At 47.4% G+C, this 18,480-nt stretch overlaps 2 protein-coding genes across 5 annotated transcripts; both read right to left on the bottom strand.

The window, feature by feature from the left end:
* Nucleotides 1–51: 51 nt before the first annotated feature.
* IFI35 (interferon induced protein 35) lies at nucleotides 52–10,438 on the bottom strand. 2 transcript variants are annotated; one of them, XM_027094707.1, is made up of 7 exons: nucleotides 9,481–9,610; nucleotides 1,823–1,912; nucleotides 1,311–1,458; nucleotides 1,134–1,240; nucleotides 846–1,032; nucleotides 644–750; nucleotides 52–407 (listed from the first exon to the last, which is right to left on the bottom strand). In XM_027094707.1, the coding sequence occupies exons 1-7, from the start codon at nucleotides 9,556–9,558 to the stop codon at nucleotides 216–218; spliced, it is 909 nt and encodes a 302-aa protein (XP_026950508.1). In that variant the 5' UTR covers nucleotides 9,559–9,610; the 3' UTR covers nucleotides 52–215. The 2 variants fall into 2 exon arrangements, with proteins under 2 accessions (XP_026950508.1, XP_026950509.1); XM_027094708.1 differs by lacking the exon at nucleotides 9,481–9,610 and adding an exon at nucleotides 10,256–10,438 and having other exon boundaries at nucleotides 54–407.
* Nucleotides 10,439–12,272: 1,834 nt separating this feature from the next.
* On the bottom strand, nucleotides 12,273–14,729 carry RPL27 (ribosomal protein L27). 3 transcript variants are annotated; one of them, XM_027094384.1, is made up of 5 exons: nucleotides 14,711–14,729; nucleotides 14,336–14,418; nucleotides 13,203–13,372; nucleotides 12,468–12,578; nucleotides 12,273–12,355 (listed from the first exon to the last, which is right to left on the bottom strand). In XM_027094384.1, exons 2-5 carry the CDS (start codon nucleotides 14,414–14,416, stop codon nucleotides 12,307–12,309), a joined length of 411 nt encoding a protein of 136 aa, XP_026950185.1. In that variant the 5' UTR covers nucleotides 14,417–14,418; nucleotides 14,711–14,729; the 3' UTR covers nucleotides 12,273–12,306. The 3 variants fall into 3 exon arrangements, with proteins under 3 accessions (XP_026950185.1, XP_026950182.1, XP_026950184.1); XM_027094381.1 differs by having other exon boundaries at nucleotides 14,658–14,725; XM_027094383.1 differs by lacking the exon at nucleotides 14,711–14,729 and adding an exon at nucleotides 14,525–14,543.
* Nucleotides 14,730–18,480: the final 3,751 nt, after the last annotated feature.

Raw genomic sequence — 18,480 nt, 5'->3', positions numbered from 1 at the left:
CTTCCATGGCCTAATCGAGTTTCCTTTCTTGAAATGAAATGAGGAAGAAGATCGTGCAATGCAGGCGCTTTTACTGTTCTCGGGGCAGCGTTTCACAACTCATAGTCCCTCCTGCCGTTGACCGGCATGATCTCTCTCTCCTGTATATGCGTCCAACCCCAGCCTCGTTTGAGAACCTTGGCAGAGGGGCGGGGGGTGATGAGCAGGGCAGGCTCCTAGCCCAACTTGGCAGTGAAGACTGCCAGGCCCTGCTGTCCCAGGGGCATGACTGCCACGGCTTCCACCTCCCCACCCCCACGGGTGGGCTTCTGGAAGTGGATCTCCAGGACGTCTTGTAGCTCCGGGCCATCCAGGACATCAGGAATGTTGAGCACCAGCACCGAGTGGGGCACTGGCAGGGACCTGACCTGGAAAAGGAGCCAGGAGCTGGGCAAGGGCTCGTGCAGGTTGGGCTGGGGGGTCGGGGCGGGGCAGAGGGCGGGGCAGGTGGTGACCGTAGGAGTATGGGAGGGGGCAGGAGGCCTGGAGAGGTTGGCAGTGGGTAGGTCAGTGGGGTTTTGGGGCTGTGGTCCTTCCTTGGGCAAGTTTCTGGCAGGCAGACAGGTTACCGGGTCCAGTCCCCATCTTCCACCTTCCCACTTACCTCAGCCTTCTGGATCTTTCCACTCACGTAGGGAGAGACTCTCAGAGGGAACTGCTGCTTACCCAGTGGCACTGTGAACTGGCCCGTCTGGCACAGGTGCTGGGCCACTGCAGGGACAGGGAGCGGGGGACCTTCAGCATCAAGGGCTCCCCCCTCCTGTGGCCTGGTGCCTCTGCTCTCATCTCGCCGACAAGGCCCTTACCTGTATCCTTAGCGAAGCCCAGCATGACACTGCCTTGCAGCAGTTCCCGCGTCTCCACATCGCCACCCCCGTTCTTGCTCTTGCCAAAGAAGATCTCCAGCTTGTCCAGCAGCTCCTCCTCACTTAGCTTAAGCCCGGCAGGAAACCCACTGACCAGTACTCTCTGTTCATTCATCTGGCTGGACACCTAGGGGGAGGCAGGAGGGAGTCATCCCAGGCACACCCCACTCCCTTGTGCCCAGGTGCATGGGGCCCCGTGCAGATCCCAGGGCCCTGCCATTCTGTCACCTGGATGGTGGTCAGCATGGGCAGCTCCAAGGGCTGGACCTGCACCCGCAGTCGGAACCCTTCCACATTGATCGTGTGCTCCGTCTGCTGCAGCACCTGCTTGGCCACTGGGTGGGGGAGCAGGGTCAGTACTTAGGAAGCCTCCCAGCCTCCCTCCCAAGGTTTCCCGGAGCTCACCATTGGGGTCATCAAAGGTGACCAGAGCAGAGCCTCCAGGCAGAGGGTAACAGATCCGCAGGTTAGAAACCACAGACTTGGTTGTTTCCTTGCCCTGCTGAATGTCTCCTCGGAACACCAGGGGGGTCTCAGGCACTGGGAATGGGACCTGGAGGTGGGGGAGGAGAGGCTGATGCAGATTTCAGGGTTGGGAGAGCGCCCCACTCCCAGGAGGAAAGCACCCTCAATTACATGCCACTGATGCTGAGTGCCAGGGATGAACACTGAAAGAAGAGCTGGGTAACTAAGCGGATGAATGTGGGCCAAGCATGTACTGGCACTTTACATACAAAATCTTAGTTTGTCCTCACACAAGCCTGTGAGGTAGGTAGCTCCACTTTACAGAGAAGCAGACAGGTTCAGAGAGTTCAAGTAACACACTCGAGGTCACACAGCATGGAAATGGCAGAGGCAGTAGTGAAACCAAGACCTCCCCAGCTCTTTCTACCAGGCCATACCCCCTCCCAGCTTACCTTGTCTTGGGGGTTGTCCCTGAGCTTCCTTTTCAGCTCCTGTAGCCTGGTCTTTAGTTTGGCCTGTTCCTCCTGAAGGGCTTGGAGGGCCTATTGGAGCAGAGGGGAACAACCAGACATCCACCTGCCTTTCCAGAGAATGAATGACCCAGGGAAAGAGAATGAATGACCAACTCTGCTCTGGACACTCCAGGAGCAGAGTTGGTGCTCAGCCCGAGAACAGCCCAACCCCTTTACCTTGCCCTGGGCTTGTCCTGGCCCAGCCTGGCTGCCCCCATCGCAGCTGCTCTGAAAGGCAGGAGCCTTTGCAGCAGCCACGGCTGGGTCATTCCTGGAGACCAGAGTTTAACAAACACTGATTGAGCTCCTGCTATGAGGTACTGGGCACGACACAGGCAGTGGAAGAAAAGGGTCCAGCGCTTAGGCCCGTATAAAACGGTACTCAAGGGACTTCCCTGGTGGTCCAGTGGGTAAGACTGCACTCCCAATGCAGCCTGTCTGGGTTCGACCCCTGGTCGGGGAACTAGATCCCGCACGCATGCCACAACTAAGAGTCCATATGCCGCAACGAAGATCCTGCATGCTGCAACTAAGACCCAGCACAGCCAAAATAAATAAATAAATATTTCAAACAGACAAACAAACAGTACTCAAGACAGTGCACAATCACACGACTGATGGTGGAGGAGAGGCTGATGGTGGAGGACAGCGGGAATTTGGAGGAGGGACCGTCCCAAAGGGGTTAACACAACTAGGGAGGCCTCGAGGAGTAGTAGGAGCTTACAGCTGCAAGATGTCATAAGACTATCAGCTAACATGTGCTAAGCCCTTTATATGGATTATACCACTCATGTCTTGCAACAACCTTATGAAATAAACACCCTCTTCTTATTTTGCAGATGAGGCAACAGTAGCTCAGAGAGATCAAGTGACTTACCTGAAGTCATCTGGCCCTAGGCAGTCTGACTCTCGACTCTTAGTCTATGCTTTACAGTGAAGAAATCAAACTCAGAGTAGGGGAGTAATTTACCCCACATCTCCCAGCTTGTCCCATGACTGCCACCCTTTCTGCTGTACCAAGCAGCCTTTCAGGCTGGGTGTGATTTGGAGCAGATCCAGAGAGAGCTGACAAATGGGCAGGGGAGTGACACCAGGGATGGGAATAAATGCACCTTTGTTTGTGGGATGGAGAGCTCACCCTGTGGTTGGAAGCCTGATAAATAAGGTCAGCTCAGGGAAGTGTGAGCTCACTGGGGAGGACGGGACTCTGTCCTGGCCATCTCTGTGTCCCAAGTGTTCAGCAGAGTCCCTGGCACAAAACAGGCATTCAGTAAACCCGTGTTGAATGAATGAATGAAGTGAGTGAATGAATGAAGTGAACGAATGACAGAACGGGAACATATTACAGTGGGCGTTGAATAATTCAATGCGAGTTCACTCTATTTTAAGCAGAAGAAAACTAGGGCTTGACCAAATAATGCCAATTAATGAGTAGTGAGAAATAATCAGTGACTTTCAGGGTCAGTTACATGACATCAATGAGTCAGGGGAGCAGGTGCAGTGTGATATGGAGAGGTGGGGACTCTTACATCCTGCAGACAGCATGTCCCAACTAAAGTGGCAACCCCTTCTCGGCTCTAGCCAAGTTTTTTCACATGGAATGTGGTCTCAGTATCCTATATCTTCCCATTTCTAAGGGAAACCAGAAATCTGGATTTTTATTTGAAAAAGATGGCTTTATTTTATTTTATTTTTTTGCGGTACGCGGGCCTCTCACTGTTGTGGCCTCTCCCGTTGCGGAGCACAGGCTCTGGATGCGCAGGCTCAGCGGCCATGGCTCACGGGCCCAGCTGCTCCGCGGCATGTGGGATCTTCCCGGACCGGGCCACGAACCCGTGTCCCCTGCATCGGCAGGCGGACTCTCAACCACTGCGCCACCAGGGAAGCCCAGATGGCTTGATTTTAAATAAATATGAAAAATAAAAGTTGGATTCAGTCTTTAATCCATCCTCTTTTTACTTCTGCTTTAAATCTTGATCTAATTATACATATTGTTTGAAAATCTAGTAATTGGCAATGCTATTTAATAAATAGCTTTAAATAAATAAATAAGTAAATTTAGTTTTAAAAGCTTCATAATTACAGTTTAAAAAAAACATTCAAAAACGTCCATCCACTGGTGAATGGATACAAGGAAAAACAAACAAACAAACAAAACAATTCAGGCCAGAGAGTTTATCAGTGGGAAAATGGGGAACTGGTGAAGATTTCTGAAAGGGGGAGTGAGGTGATGGACACAGTGTTGAAAAGAGCGCAATCCGGTCATCAAAAAATGGACAGAAGACCTAAATAGATATTTCTTCAAAGAAGACATACAGGTGGCCAACAGGCACATGAAAAGATGCTCAATATTGCTAATTATTAGAAAAATGCAAATGAATACTACAATGAAGTATCACCTCACACCAGTCAGAATGGCCATCCTTAAAAAGTCTATAAATAGGGGCTTCCCGGGTGGCGCAAGTGGTTGAGGGTCCGCCTGCTGATGCAGGGGACACGGGTTCGTGCCCCGGTCTGGGAAGATCCCACATGCCACGGAGCGGCTGGGCCCGTGAGCCATGGCCGCTGAGCCTGCGCGTCAGGAGCCTGTGCTCCACAACAGGAGAGGCCACAACAGTGAGAGGCCCGCGTATCGCAAAAAAAAAAAAAAAAAAGTCTATAAATAATAAAGGCTGGAGAGGGTGTGGAGAAAAGGGAACTCTCCTACACTGTTGGTGGGAATGTAAATTGGTGCAGCCACAATGGAGTACAGTATGGAGGCTCTTTAAAAAAAAAAATAGAGTTGCCATATGATCCAGCAATCCTGCTCCTGGGCATATATCCGGAAAAGATGAAAACCCTAATTCAAAACAACACATGCACCCCAATGTTCATAGCAGCACTATTTATGATAGCCAAGACATGGAAGCAAGTTAACTGTTCATCAACAGATGAATAAAGGTGTTATATATATATATGTGTGTGTACACACACACACACACACACACACAGAGGAATATTACTCAGCCATAAAAAAGACTGAAATAATGCCATTTACAGCAACGGATGGACCTAGAGATTACCATACTAAATGAAGTAAGTCAAGAAAGACAAATACCATATGATACCACTTATATGTGAAATCTAAAAAAATGACACAGATTAATTTATTTATAAAACAAAAACAGACTCACAGACATAGGAAACAAACTTATGGTTACCAAAGGGGAAAAGGGGTGAAGGAGGGATAAATTAGGAGTCTGGGATTAGCAGATGCACACTATTATGTATAAAATAGATAAACAAGGACCTACTGTATATAGCACAGGGAACTATATTCAATATCTTGCAATAACCTATAATGGAAAAGAATCTGAAAAAGAATACATACGTGTATAACTGGATCACTTTGCTGTACACCTGAAACTAACATAACATTGTAAATCAACTATACTTAAAAAAAAAAAAAAAAAGCTGGCAGTGATGGCAGGATGAACTGGAGCAGCAGGAACTGGGGAGTGGGGAGAACAAGCCCAGATCTGTGGCTCTAATTCTCACAGACGTGACAGGAGCTGACCTGAACCTCTGGCACTGGGCACAAGGAGCACACACAGATGAGTACATCTCAAGAGAAAAAGCTGCCAGACTCCGGATGCTGTATTAAAGCGACAGAGGGGACAGACTGGAGAGGCGATGCAACACTGAGGTTGCAGACTTGGGTGTCCAAGGATTTGGTATAATGTCATTGACCCAGCAGGCAAGGGAAGAGAGCCAGTAGTTACTGGGGACCTGCTAAGTGATCGGCACAGTTGGACTCCATCCCATTTAAGTATCACAAAACTGCCTCCTGTCTCCAACTCCCAACTGAAACTTCTCTATCACAGACTTCTTAAGGACAACACAGGCTGATTGTAGTCACTTACTTGAATTCAACTATACATGCTATTTATTTACTTAACTAACATGATAACTTGGTCTCTAAATGCAAGCCAGTATCCATCTGGTACTCAACTGAAAAAAGAAAAGGGATCCGTTTTACACTGAGCTCATTGAGAGACTGTAAATTCTGGATACTTAGGGGTGAGTTAATGATTTGAGGTTCATTTGACTACATGCATTCTTCTGCCTTACTTGCCAAGTTTAGAACCTAACAACCCCTAAGATAAAATCTCATGCTATCTGTGTTCATCATAGCAGTACTGAGAGGCAGTGTAATATAGCAGTTAAGAGCACAAGTTCTGGGGCCAAAACTCCGGGGCTTACATTCAGCTCCTCTTACTACTGCCAAGACAATGGGCAAGTTATTTAACTCTCTGTGCCTTGGTTTCTTCATCTGTAAAGTGGGAATAGCAATTTCTACCTATGTATAATTTTATTTGGAAAAGTAGTTCCCGGCATATGATGAGTGCTATGTTAAATGTTTTGTGTTTTAATAATCCCCGTTTGATAGTTGAGGAACCTGAGGTTCATCAAGGTTAACTAATGGTGGGAGTTCCCTGATGGCCTGGTGGTTAGGATTCCAGGCTTTCACTGCTGTGGCCTGGGTTCAATCCGTGGTCAGGGAACTGAGATCCTGGAAGCCACGTGGTGTGGCCAAAAACAAAACAAAAAAACCCACAAAAAACAAAACCAAACAAACAAAAAAACTTTGGCCCTAATGGGCCAAAGTAAGTCAAACCCAAGGCTGTTGAAGACACAGAGTGTCAGGGACAGGACTTGGTGGCTTGGACTCTGGGCTAGAACAGTATGTGGTAATAGTAGAAGCCAAGAGGATGGAAGAACTCATTCAGGGACAGAGCCCTTAAAAATGTGATCTTTGAAGATACCTAGTCAGGGGTCAGGAAAGATAAAGGAATGCAGAGAAGAAAAAGAAGGCATGGGGACTTCCCTGGTGGTCCAGTGGGTAAGACTCCGTGTTCCAGGCAGGGGGCCTGGGTTCGATCCCTGGTCAGGGAACTAGATCCCACATGCATGCCACAACTAAGAGTTCACATGCCACAATTAAGAGTCCGCATGCCGCAACGAAGATCCCATGTGCCGCAACTAAGACCCGGTGCAGCCAAAATAAATAAATAAATGTTAAAAAAGAAAAGAAAAAGAAGGCATGGTCAGGGCCAGGGCCAGGATTAGGTAGCATCATAGACACAAAGGAAGAGGAGTGATGAAACAGAGGCAAAAGAAAAGGAGGGCTACAGGAAGTCCCCTCCCTCATTTGTTTCCTTATTCACTCATGCAACGATCAGCTACCAGGCATCTACCACGTGTCGGGCCCTGTTCTAGGCTCTGGGGACACAGTAGTGAACCAAACAGACAAAACTTCCCTGTGGAGTTTACATTTTAGGGGATGAGCCAGATAATAAACACAATAAATAAGTAAAATCTGCAGTATGTTAGTGATAAGTGTTATGGACAAAAACAGAGAAGGGAGGACAGAGAATGTTGGAGTACAGTTTTAACTGGGGTGATCAGAGTAGGCCTTGTTGAGATATTTGATCATATACTTGAAGGAAATAAAGGAGTCAGCCGTGTGTATATGTGGGGGAAAGTTTTATGCAGAGGGAGCGGCAAGTGCAAAGGCCCTGAGGTGGGAGTTTGTTGTATGTATTTGAGGAACATCAAGGAGACCAATGTGGCTGGAGGAGAGCGAGTGAGGGGGGAGTGGTGGGAGATAAAGTCACAGAGAAAACAGAGTGGGGCCATGAAGGGCCTTTCACATAAAGTGAGGTGGGAGGCTGCAGGCAGGCTTAAATGCTAACAGGATAACTTGGCTGTTGTGTGAACAGACTGATGTGGGGAAAGGGCACTAACAGGGAGACTGCTTAGGAGGCCATGACAGTGTCCATGTGAGCAATGCTGATGGCCTGGATCAGGTGGTAGCAGTGGAGGTGGTGAGGCGTAGTCAAGAGTTTAGATTGATTGAGGGAATTCCCTGGCGGTCCAGTGGTTAGGACTCCACACTTCCACTCCAGGGGGCACGGGTTCAAACCCTGGCTGGGGAACTAGGATCCAGCAAGCCGCGCAAGCGTGCCACACACGCAAAAAAAAAAAGTTTAGATTGATTCAAGTTGCTGATGGATTGGAAGTAGGATGTGGAAGAAAGAGACGAGTCTGTGATGACACTAAGCTGTTAGGCTTGAGCAACTGAGGGGAAGGAGAGCCATTTGCCGAGATGGGAAATACGTTGGATGGAAGAGATTGGGGTTTGCTTTGAACATATTAGGGAGGAAGTGCTTATCTGACATCCCAGTAGAGATGTAGAGTGCTGGTTGCCTCTATGATGTGGCATCCAGGGAAGGGGTCCAGGCCATGAGTATAAATTTGAAAATTATCCAAGCAGAGATACTTAAAGTCACAAAATTAAATGAGATCAACATGTAGAGGTCCAAGGGCTGATTTCTGGGGCAACCAACACTAAGAGATCAGGGGAACAAGGAAGAACCAGCCAAGGAGAATGCAGAGGAGGGGCTAGTGAAACCTGAGGGAGAGCAGGCATGAAGAACAACACGTTTAAGGCAGAGGAGCCCGCAGCTGTGCCCAGTGCTGCTAACAAGCCTTCTGCCAGGAGGCATGAGAATGACTGCTGAGATTGAGCAACAAAAAACAGTCCTGCTTATCATAAGGAGATGGTCAGTTCACGTACAAGGATAATTACAGTAGCCTTGTTTACAATGGGAAAAAAAAAGAAATCTACACGTCCAACAAGAAACAGCTAAATATAAAATATTTAGCAATTAAAAGACAGTAATAAAGAACATTTAACATGAAAAAATGCTCACAATAAGCAAAATATAAAGCTGCCTATACATTCCCTATTCTGATGGTTTAAAATGTTTTAATTCATGAGGATATTTATTAATGCATAAAAATTCTGGGAAGATAGACATCACAATGTCATTAATAGACTCTGTCTCTCAATAATGAATTTAGGGTGATTTTTTAAATATACAGTTTCCTGGGCTTCCCTGGTGGCGCAGTGGTTAGGAGTCTGCCTGCCAATGCAGGGGACACGGGTTCAAGCCCTGGTCCGGGAGGATCCCACGTGCCGCGGAGCAACTGGGCCCGTGCGCCAGAACTACTGGGCCTGCACTCTGGAGCCCATGAGCCACAACTACTGAGCCCACATGCCACAACTACTGAAGCCCGCGTGCCTAGAGCCCACGCTCCGCAACAAGAGAGGCCACCGCAATGAGAGGCCCGCGCACCGCAACGAAGAGTGGCCCCTGCTCGCCGCAGCTGGAGAAAGCCCGCGCACAGCAACGAAGACCCAACACAGCCAAAAATAAATAAATTAAATAAATTTATATTAAAAAAATACAGTTTCCTGAATCCACCTTCCTTCTTTCCTTTCTAATATGTAAAGGCCCTTTAAGAGAGCACTTTTCCAGAGTGGGAGTGAGGGGTGGCTGAACTGGGGAACTGGCAATGTTAACAATAATGAACATGTATTGAGCACTCAGTATGTGCCAAGCAGCGTGCTCAGTTTTTACTGTGTATTTTAGGGATTGTTTAGTTTAATTGTGGCAGGTAGCTATTCTTGTGTGAAGTGTTACCGTCATTCCCACCAAATAGATAAGGAAATGGGGCTTAGATCGTAAACTTTAGAGAGGCTAATAACTTACCCAGGGCCACACAATTGGAGGAACCAGGATTTGGAACCAGGCAGGCTGGCCTCTACAGCCTGTGTCTTCCTTCAACATTTGAGGGGCAAATGAAAAATTTCCAAGCAAGAGACCTATATATTTGTAACAGACGGGGTAGTATCAGGGAGAAAGACTGAAGAAACTAGGGAAATGAGATTCATTCACTCAACAGCTGTTTATTGAGCACCTACTGCATGCCAGGCACTGTGCTGGGCACCGAGGATCAAGGGTGAACAGGCTGAGACAGAGGACCAGCCCGCAGAGGGCTTAGTCTAGCACGAGCAGGGGCAATCAGGGGTTGGGAAAGTGGGGACCACAGCAGACAGGGTAACACTTCTTCCCCTCGCCCTGAAGAGAGGTCAAGGTGACATTTAGATGGAAATATAAGGAGGGGAGGAACTTGTTGAGGAAGATCTCAGGAGATAAAGGTTGGAGCAATTCTTAAACTTTTGGGGGTCACAGAACCCTTTGAGTATCTAATGAAAACAATGGATTCTTTCTCCAGAAAAATGCACATCCACACAAGGAATTCACGATCCCGAGATGCAGGTTATAGAACTGTCTCTGAGGCAGTGGATTAGGGGACCAACTCCCTTGCAGAGAGGTCATCCCAGCCGTCACTCTCCAGACCTGTAGCAGGTCTAAGAGATGGGTAGGGAGAGGGTTGCCTGCCAGGCCCTGGGATACCTGTAGATTCCTGGCCAAGAGGAGCATTCCTCTTGGATTCCCCCCACCCCCAAGACCCTCCTCTCACCATCACGGTCTAAGGTCCAGTTAGCAAGGGCTGAAGCTTCAGAGCTGGCACAAACTGGCAGGGTCCAACACGACTAAAGTCTTGCTTGCACTTTGAGGAGTTTTGGTCTCCCCGGCAGAGCCTGAAAGACACTTCTTATGGTTCTTACGCAGGCTCTTTGCTTTCACTTTCATTTCAGTAAAGTCCCTGCCCTTCCGTACTCCACCCCTGGGTGGCTTCCTGGTCTTCGAACTTCCCCCAGCTGTGAGGCCTCAGGGGAAGTTACCCCACAAGCAACTACAAACTGAATGCTGGCCCCAATCAGCCATTCATTCCCAACCTAGCAATCCCAGCACAGGCCTATTGGTAGAATTTTGTCTGCTTTGTTAATGGCTATTTCCCAAGAGCTTAGAATGTTGCCCAGAACATGCAGATGTTGATAACTGAATGAGAAATGCAACCAGGACAGATAAAGCCCCATCAAGTTGACGAAGCTGTAGCAACAGCCAGCACTTGAGAGCTGTTATGTGCCCAATACCAATTCTGCTTCCCATGAATTAACTCAACCTTCAAAACAACCCCTTGAAGTTGATTCCATTTTCCCGATGAGATTCTAAACTTGTGAGGCACAGAAGTGCAGAAACCTGCCCAAACTCACATTGCTAGGAAGTGATGCATGTATCCAAACCTGGTTGGAACAGTATTTGAACTTGAATTTTTAGTTAAAGGAGGGTTTAAATATAGTTCCATTTGTGACTGTGAGTGAGTGTGAGTGTGACTTACTGGAGATATCGAACACTTAAGGGTGAGGGGCTTCCCTGGTGGCGCAGTGGTTAAGAATCTGCCTGCCAACACAGGGGACAAAAGTCCGAGACCTGGTCCGAGAAGATCCCACATACCGCGGAGCAACTAAGCCCCTGGACCACAACTACTGAGCCTGCGCTCTAGAGCCCGTGCTCCAAAAAGAGAAGTCACCGCAATGAGAAGCTCGCGCACTGCAACGAAGAGTAGCCCCCGCTCACCACAATTAGAGAAAAGCCTGCGCGTAGCAACGAAGACCCAACGCAGCCAAAAAAAAAAAAAAACCAAAAAACACTTAAGGGTGAGATGAGTCCAATGAATATACATAAAACAGTGCAGGATATGTTTTCTATTTTCACCTAGTCCAGGGCTTCCCACTCAGAGTAACTTACTAAGCCCCTTTCTCATGCCCCCACTCCTCACCCCAGCTGAAAGTGTGCCAAGTGTGAAGCTTGGCAAATAGGGCCATTTGAATCCTAGTTCCATTTAGTGACTTAGTATTAGCTTGGCTGGAGAACCTATTTCATCAGTAACACCAGTCACAGTTAAGTGTCCAATGAGAAGTAAAATGCTATAGAAGGGCCAAACGCCTTTCCTGTAACACAGTGGTGACAATCCAGAGCCCCACCCCCTTGAACCACACCCTTCCTTGCCTGTCTCTGCTAGACAGACCACTTGGGGACCTCTCCTTGGTCCCACTAGAAATGGCTGCTCTGTGGCTCAGGCCTTCATTGTTGGTGTCCATCCCCATCTAGAGCAGTTCTCCAGTGTGGTCCTCGTCCAAGCAGCACCAACATCACTTGACAAGATGCTGAATTCTGACCTACCAAATCTGGCACTCCGGTTTAACAAACCACCTCAGGTTAGTGACTCTTAATCCAAAGTAGATGGTGTCCACTCAGAGGGGCCTTTGGTTGTCACACGGGGTGGGGGTGGGGGAACAGTTCTCTAGATATGTAATGGGTTGAAGCCAGGGATGCTTAAACAATTCCACACCTAAAAATGTCCAGAGTAGCTCTTTTGGGGAAACAGTTCAATATGACATTTTACCCACTGAGTTAGACCACTAAAGGATTATGAGGCTATGGACAGAAGTAGCCCATGTCTCACAAAGGCAGATGTACCTTTTATTTTATATTTTCCCACAGTCCCTCATCCACCACCCAGTGTCTCTCATCGTATGAATGTTCTTTCCCAGTCTAATAACAAGAAGGAAGCAGACACATGGATTTTTTTTTTTTTGTATTTGTAATGACTGAAACAAGACAGACCTAAAACCGCAGCTTCTGAAAGAACCATTTGTTCTTGCCGGTCTTGTATCTAGAGGGGGGAAAAAAGGACACTAATGAGGGGAGGAATCACAGAAGACAAAACTGTCTTCATGGAGAACAGTGAAACCATACTCCAGCATTCACTACCAAAGCCTACTTACCTCTCCTCAAACTTGACCTTGGCCTCTCGTCGGGCCTTGCGTTTGAGAGCAGGGTCTCTAAAGACATCCTTGTTGACAACAGTTTTGTCCAAGGGGATATCCACAGAGTACCTGGGGACAATGGCAGGAAGGTAGGAGCAGCCCACATGCTGCCAGGGCCTTCACCCCTCCGCCCCACTCCTGGGACATTGGCACGTTAAGGTCTGACTCCACAGGAGCTATCATCAAAACTGTGCTAAAGTCCTGATGATATTCTTTGGAAATGCCCAGTTTTAACAAACTCATTTACATAGATTCAAGCCACTGAAAAACTTCACAATTCATTCTCAGTTTCCCACAACTACCCTACCCTATAATAACTAGTATCCTTGAGAGTGGAAGAAGGCAGGCCAGATTCTATGCCTGTGTTTACTGTGGCTGGAAACAAATGGAACAACCTTTACTCAACACTTCAAAGAATTTTCAGGTGAGGAGAGAGACAGATCAAGAGCAAGTTTGGAAGAGGTTTTTTCAATCCGGCGTTGCCAAGTCAGGGAAATCAATAGAAAACAACAGGAAAGTGAACACTTCCAAGATGGATTAAAGAGGCAACACTGGGAAACCACGGCCAAATGCCAAATTGAAAATGATGTCTCTTCCACTGGAGCGGCTACAAGGTTGTCTCCTTATTCAGCAGGGCAGAGAGTGGGAAAAGTTAGAAAAAGTCACTTTCATTCCCATTCTTGAAACGCTCACCTTGTAGGCATGAGGTGATTATAATTATAAACTTTCACGAAAGACTTGATCTTTGACCTCTTGGCAATTTTCTTCTTGCCCATGGCAGCTGTCACTTTGCGGGGATAGCGATCAATTCCAGCCACCAGAGCATGGCTGTAGGGTCGGTCTGAGGTGCCGTCATCAATGTTCTGAATGAGCAATTACATGTTATTGCTATTGAGGCCCTTTGCTAGATGTAGGGCGTGTATAGAAAGAACACCGTCAACCCCTAGGCCTCTGAGACCCACTATTATAAAAACGACACAAAGCAGACATTCTAAGTGCTATGCTAGATGCCCAAAGAGTAACAGGGAAGAGGGTGGTTTCCTTCCCACCAGGAAAAATCTGGAAGGGTTCCTGGGAGGCAAGAGATTTAAAATGTAACAACAGTTAACAATTATGAAGTGATTGCTATATGCCAAGCACTAGCTCTCAGGACTTTACATCTCTTAACCTCCTCCAGGATTGCACTGCTAGGAATGGTGAGAGGCAGGATTCCAAACCTGGCTGCCTAACTCCAAAACCAGCCTCAGGTAGACGGAGGAAAGGGAACCAAGGGTGCCCCGGTGTCCCCAACAGTCAACAGCAGTGGTGTATGTGGCCAGAGCTTAGGAAAATCTCATAAAAGGCTAAAGACGTAGGTAAAAGGCAAACAGTGAACGGCTAGATTACGCTAAGTGACCATTTTAACTAGTAACAATTTCTCCTCTTTTTACGGAGTCCCAGCTGCAGCACTTACTACCTGTTTGACCTCAGGTTAAACTTAACAGCTCTAAACCTTCGCAGTAGAAAGTAACCTTATAGTTACCGCAAGGATTGCACATGACGACACCTATAAGGCAGTGCCAGGTACCAAGCAAGCATTCAATAAACGTCAGCCATTAGTATTATTTAAAACCTCTCTGACAGAAAACGCGTTGGGTGTCAGCTGTCCAATTCAACTCCCATTTGTTATTATGCGTCTTTCTCTCTCAAAAGCTCTCATGCATTCACCCCCCGCCACCATTCGCAATGCTCAGTGGGTAATGCCCCCAAACTAGGTCTTGAATTCCAAGTCGCCCGCCCGCCCCATTCACGGGATACAAAGGGGCACAGGTTCGCGAGGTTGGTACCTTTACGATGACCGCTTTGCGTCCGGAGTAGCGACCGGCCAGGACCAGCACCACCTTCCCGGGTTTCATGAACTTGCCCATGTCTGCAGAGAAAAGAGAAGGGGCCGCTCAGAAACCCGCCAGCTCAGGCTGTGGGCCCGGAACTTCAGCGGCGCTCACTGCGTCTCGGCTCAGGCCGCCCGCAGGTACTGCTCTCAAGACAGGATCCGCTACGAAGCCGTCAGAGACCGAGGAATGAAAAGCACCCGGCACCACCCCGCAACTCAACCCCCAGTCCGCGGATGGCTGCGGATTGTAATGCCCTGCCCCAGCCGCTACTCACCGGCACCAACCTCTCGGGCCTACAGCAGAGAAAGAAAGAGCACTTCCGCTTACCTTTCACCCCGGGGAGGGTGACCTCACTTCCTGCCCCGCCCCCTCGGGCTTCTTCCCGCCTCTTGCGTGGCGCTCAGAATCTGTGTTGAGGGCGGAAGAAGCTCTTGAAGGGAAAGGAAGGCCTGGCAGTTTTTTTATTCAAATCAAACTTTATGAGCAGCTCCAGCAGTAGAAAGGGCAAAGGAGTTCTGCCTCTCCCGGAAGGCTTTTACGTGGACGCAGCTGCTCCTCTGCCCCCTGGTTGTAGTTCCTTCCTCTGGCGCTAGCGGGTGGGGGAGGCACAGTTTGAAATTTACTTCTTTTGCTTTGGAAGAGTAAGAAACAAAATAGGACATTTATTAGTACCAACTGTGTACAGTTACGCATAAGGAAGAGACGAAGATCAATCAAACAAGGGAACTTGCCCTCAACATTTAGAGGCTAATGATGTCAGAGACATTTCCGACCAGAATAAAGGAGGGAGATGACGGACGATTATGGTGATACTAGCAGCTCTGTACGCTGTGTCAGGCCAAGTTAATCTATTTACGTGTATTATCTCTTTTGATCCTCATAACGACAATAAGAGATAAGTAATGTTATCTCCATTCCACAGTTGAAGATACTGTGGTTTGGGAAGGTTAAGTAATTTGCCCCAAATCCACAGCTAGTACGTGATCAAGCTGGGAACTCAGATTCAAGCAGTCCTCCTGAGCCCATACTGTTTACCCAGTCACCAAATTGAGTACCCACTCTGTGCCAGGCAAGATGCTAGGCACTTTAGGTAAGTCAACTGCTATTTAATTCTCAGGAATCTGCATCTTGGGTATTTTCCTCCCATTTAGACATGAGGAAATTGAGATTTAGAGAGCCTAAGGCTCTGATCATCAAATCTGGGTTTGAACCCAGGTCTAGTTGGCTCTCAAACTGAATTATTTCCCATCACTTACTGGAAGAGTGTTTTTAGATGGTTCCTTAGGTGTCTTCCGAGTTCAAGAGAAAGAGAAACCATCTTATAGTTTTTGCTCATTTGAACACTGACGAATCTATAGGATTGGTCTTGGGCAAGACGTGGGAACAATCAAGGTTTCATCATTTCTCTTCTTCAGGCTCTCCAAGGACCAATTTCCCCCGCAGCCCTCAGGACTTCATTCCAATAGTTTATCACCCTGATTATGTACTTATATTTCTATATTTAATGAAAATGTTTTGTTTTAATTTGTAATATGACATTGTAGAGTTGGAAAGGAACCCAGAAATCGTCTACTCTGTCCTCTCAAAGATGAGAGGAAAGTTCTAGAGCAGCAAAGTCACGGAGTTGGTGGCGCAGATCAAGGCTCCCCCGTTCCCAAGCCGCTCTTGCCACTGCACCACACGACCCTGTCCATTTCCACCTCCATGGTCTTCTTTCAGCCTCCTTATCTGCTTTTGTGTCTTTTGCTGTTTCTCTCTTGGAAAACAGAAACCAAACCCTGAAATCTTATCATTGCCTTGAACTCTTATCACATACTAAAACTCTCCAAATCAAATTAGTAACTAAATCCTGTGAATTTTGCCTCATGTCTTTTAAATCTTTTCTATCCTTTTACACCTGCTCCCTAACTGATCCAGCTTCAGTTCTTTGTTTTCTCCAGTCCCTCCTCAAAACTTTAGGTGGGTCAAAAATTGCTTGGGATGCTTATTAAATATGCATTGCCAACTGAAGAGATTCCAGTTCAGGTCTGGTGTGGAGCCATGATCTTATTTTTAGAAAGTTCTCTAAACACAACTCTTAAGTCCGCCACTTACCTGCCTGAAATCCTTCGCTGGCTCTCTGTACCAAAGTTTGAACTCTCACTCCCTTCCTCTCTATCTTCCTTGCAGTATAAGTTCCTGTCTCCTCCACACCCTTCACATACCACCTGGGTTCCAGCCAGCTCAAGTACTCAAAGATCTGACCCCTTCTGAGCGCCAGGGTCTTCACGCAAGCTGTTCCGTGTTTTGTTATTCTCCTCCACTGTAGCTGGGCAAAATCCTATCCATCCTTCAAGGCCACTCTAGAATTCTCCCAGGCAGAATTCATCTCTTCCTTCTCTATGCTCCCTCAGCAATCCAATCCACACTTCATTTTACTATAGAACACATTTCAGTTGGTTTGGATCAGTGGTTGTCAAAGTGTGGTCCCCAGACCAGCAGCATCAGCATAACAAGCATGGGAACTTGTTAGAAATGCAAATTCTCAGAGCTACTGAATAAAAACCTCTGGGGATGGAACCAAGCAATTTGTGGTTGTTTTTGTTTGTTTTAATTATTTATTTATTTTTGGCTGCACTGGGTCTTCCTTGCTGCGCGCAGGGGGACTACTCTTCATTGTGGTGCTCTGGCTTCTCATTGTGGTGGCTTCTCTTGGTGCAGAACACAGGCTCTAGGAGCACAGGCTTCAGTAGTCGTGGCATGCACGCTCAGTAGTTGTGGCGCATGGGCTTAGTTGCTCCGCGGCATGTGGGATCTTCCCAGACCAGGGATTGAACCTGTGTCCCCTGCATTGGCAGGCGGATTCTTAACCACTGCACCACCAGGGAAGTACCAGCAATTTGTGTTTTAACAAGCTACTCAAATCTCCAATTGGCTTGCTACCTCCTTTGCTAAACCTTGTGTTCCTTGAAGGCAGGCAGAGATAAGTTCTGAGCACCTAGCCTGGCCCAAGCAGTTGGTGGGTGCTCAATAGTGAATGAATGAAGGCAGAGCATCTTGGAAATCTTTAACGGTGCCTTGCAGATCATACAACGGACGCTGCACTTTCATTGGATACATATTCACGGCTCTCTTTCATTCTGTTCTTGCATAGCCTTAGACCTCGGCTGACAGTCCCTCCTCTCCTCCTTCATCCTGTCTGCCTCACTCCAAGCCAAGCACAGACCTCTGTCCTCAGTTATAATACAGATGTTATCAGTGACTAGCAGCTACGTGACTGCTGGCCTGCTGGCAGGCTTGTCTCTGTCTCTACATGTCTTTAAGTTTCATGAAGAACTTGGCAGAGCAATGGCTATCTGCCCATCTCCCTGCAGCCTAGTCCTTTGGCAGCTGAAATTTCTGGCAGGCATGTGGAAAATACCTGTTCATCCACAAAGTGATGGTGAAGTGAGGGGGTGGATAAAGGAGAGAGAGGAACAAAATATCTAGAAGCAGCATGATACAATGAGGTAACATTAACAGTATAAAGACCATAGGATTTGGATTCAGGCAACTTGGGTTCAAATCCCAGCTCTTCCAACATGTAAACGTGGACAAAATATTTAACCTCTGCAGTTCAGTTTCCTCAGCTATAAAATGCAGATAATATTGTTCTGCCTTACATGTAGTGAGAATTAAATTAGGATGGCACACACACAAAATGCTTCTCCTCATGTTAGCATAAAAGCCTTAATACCAGTTTTTGTGAGGATTGGAAACATACTGGGGTGATCCAGGGCTATGCCATACGACTACAGCACTTATCACCCACCCTAAATGGTATCCAGACAAGTGAATTTAAAAGCGTCAGTTCCTAAAGTGGCATGTGTGGTGAGATATGCTGTGGGGATAGGACTGTAGGTCTGGGCAAGATGGGATGATAATGCCAACGAAACTTTCTCATGAATTTGTTCAAGGGGGATAGTGGGGGAAACACCACCAAAGCTCAGTTGATCCAGTGCAGGGGACAGAGAAGAGGCAGAAATGCCAGGAGCCAGGCATTGCTCAAGGAAATACTGATCTGGATCAGATACGCTGACAATGCCCAGACTTATAAACCAAAGCCAACAGTCTCTAAG

This window comes from Aethalodelphis obliquidens, unplaced genomic scaffold, assembly GCF_003676395.1.
Source record: "Aethalodelphis obliquidens isolate GAN/ISIS:26980383/991018 unplaced genomic scaffold, ASM367639v1 scaffold89, whole genome shotgun sequence".
NCBI classification, from domain to species: Eukaryota; Metazoa; Chordata; class Mammalia; order Artiodactyla; family Delphinidae; genus Aethalodelphis; species Aethalodelphis obliquidens.
This window is presented reverse-complemented; position numbering and strand designations above follow the sequence as displayed.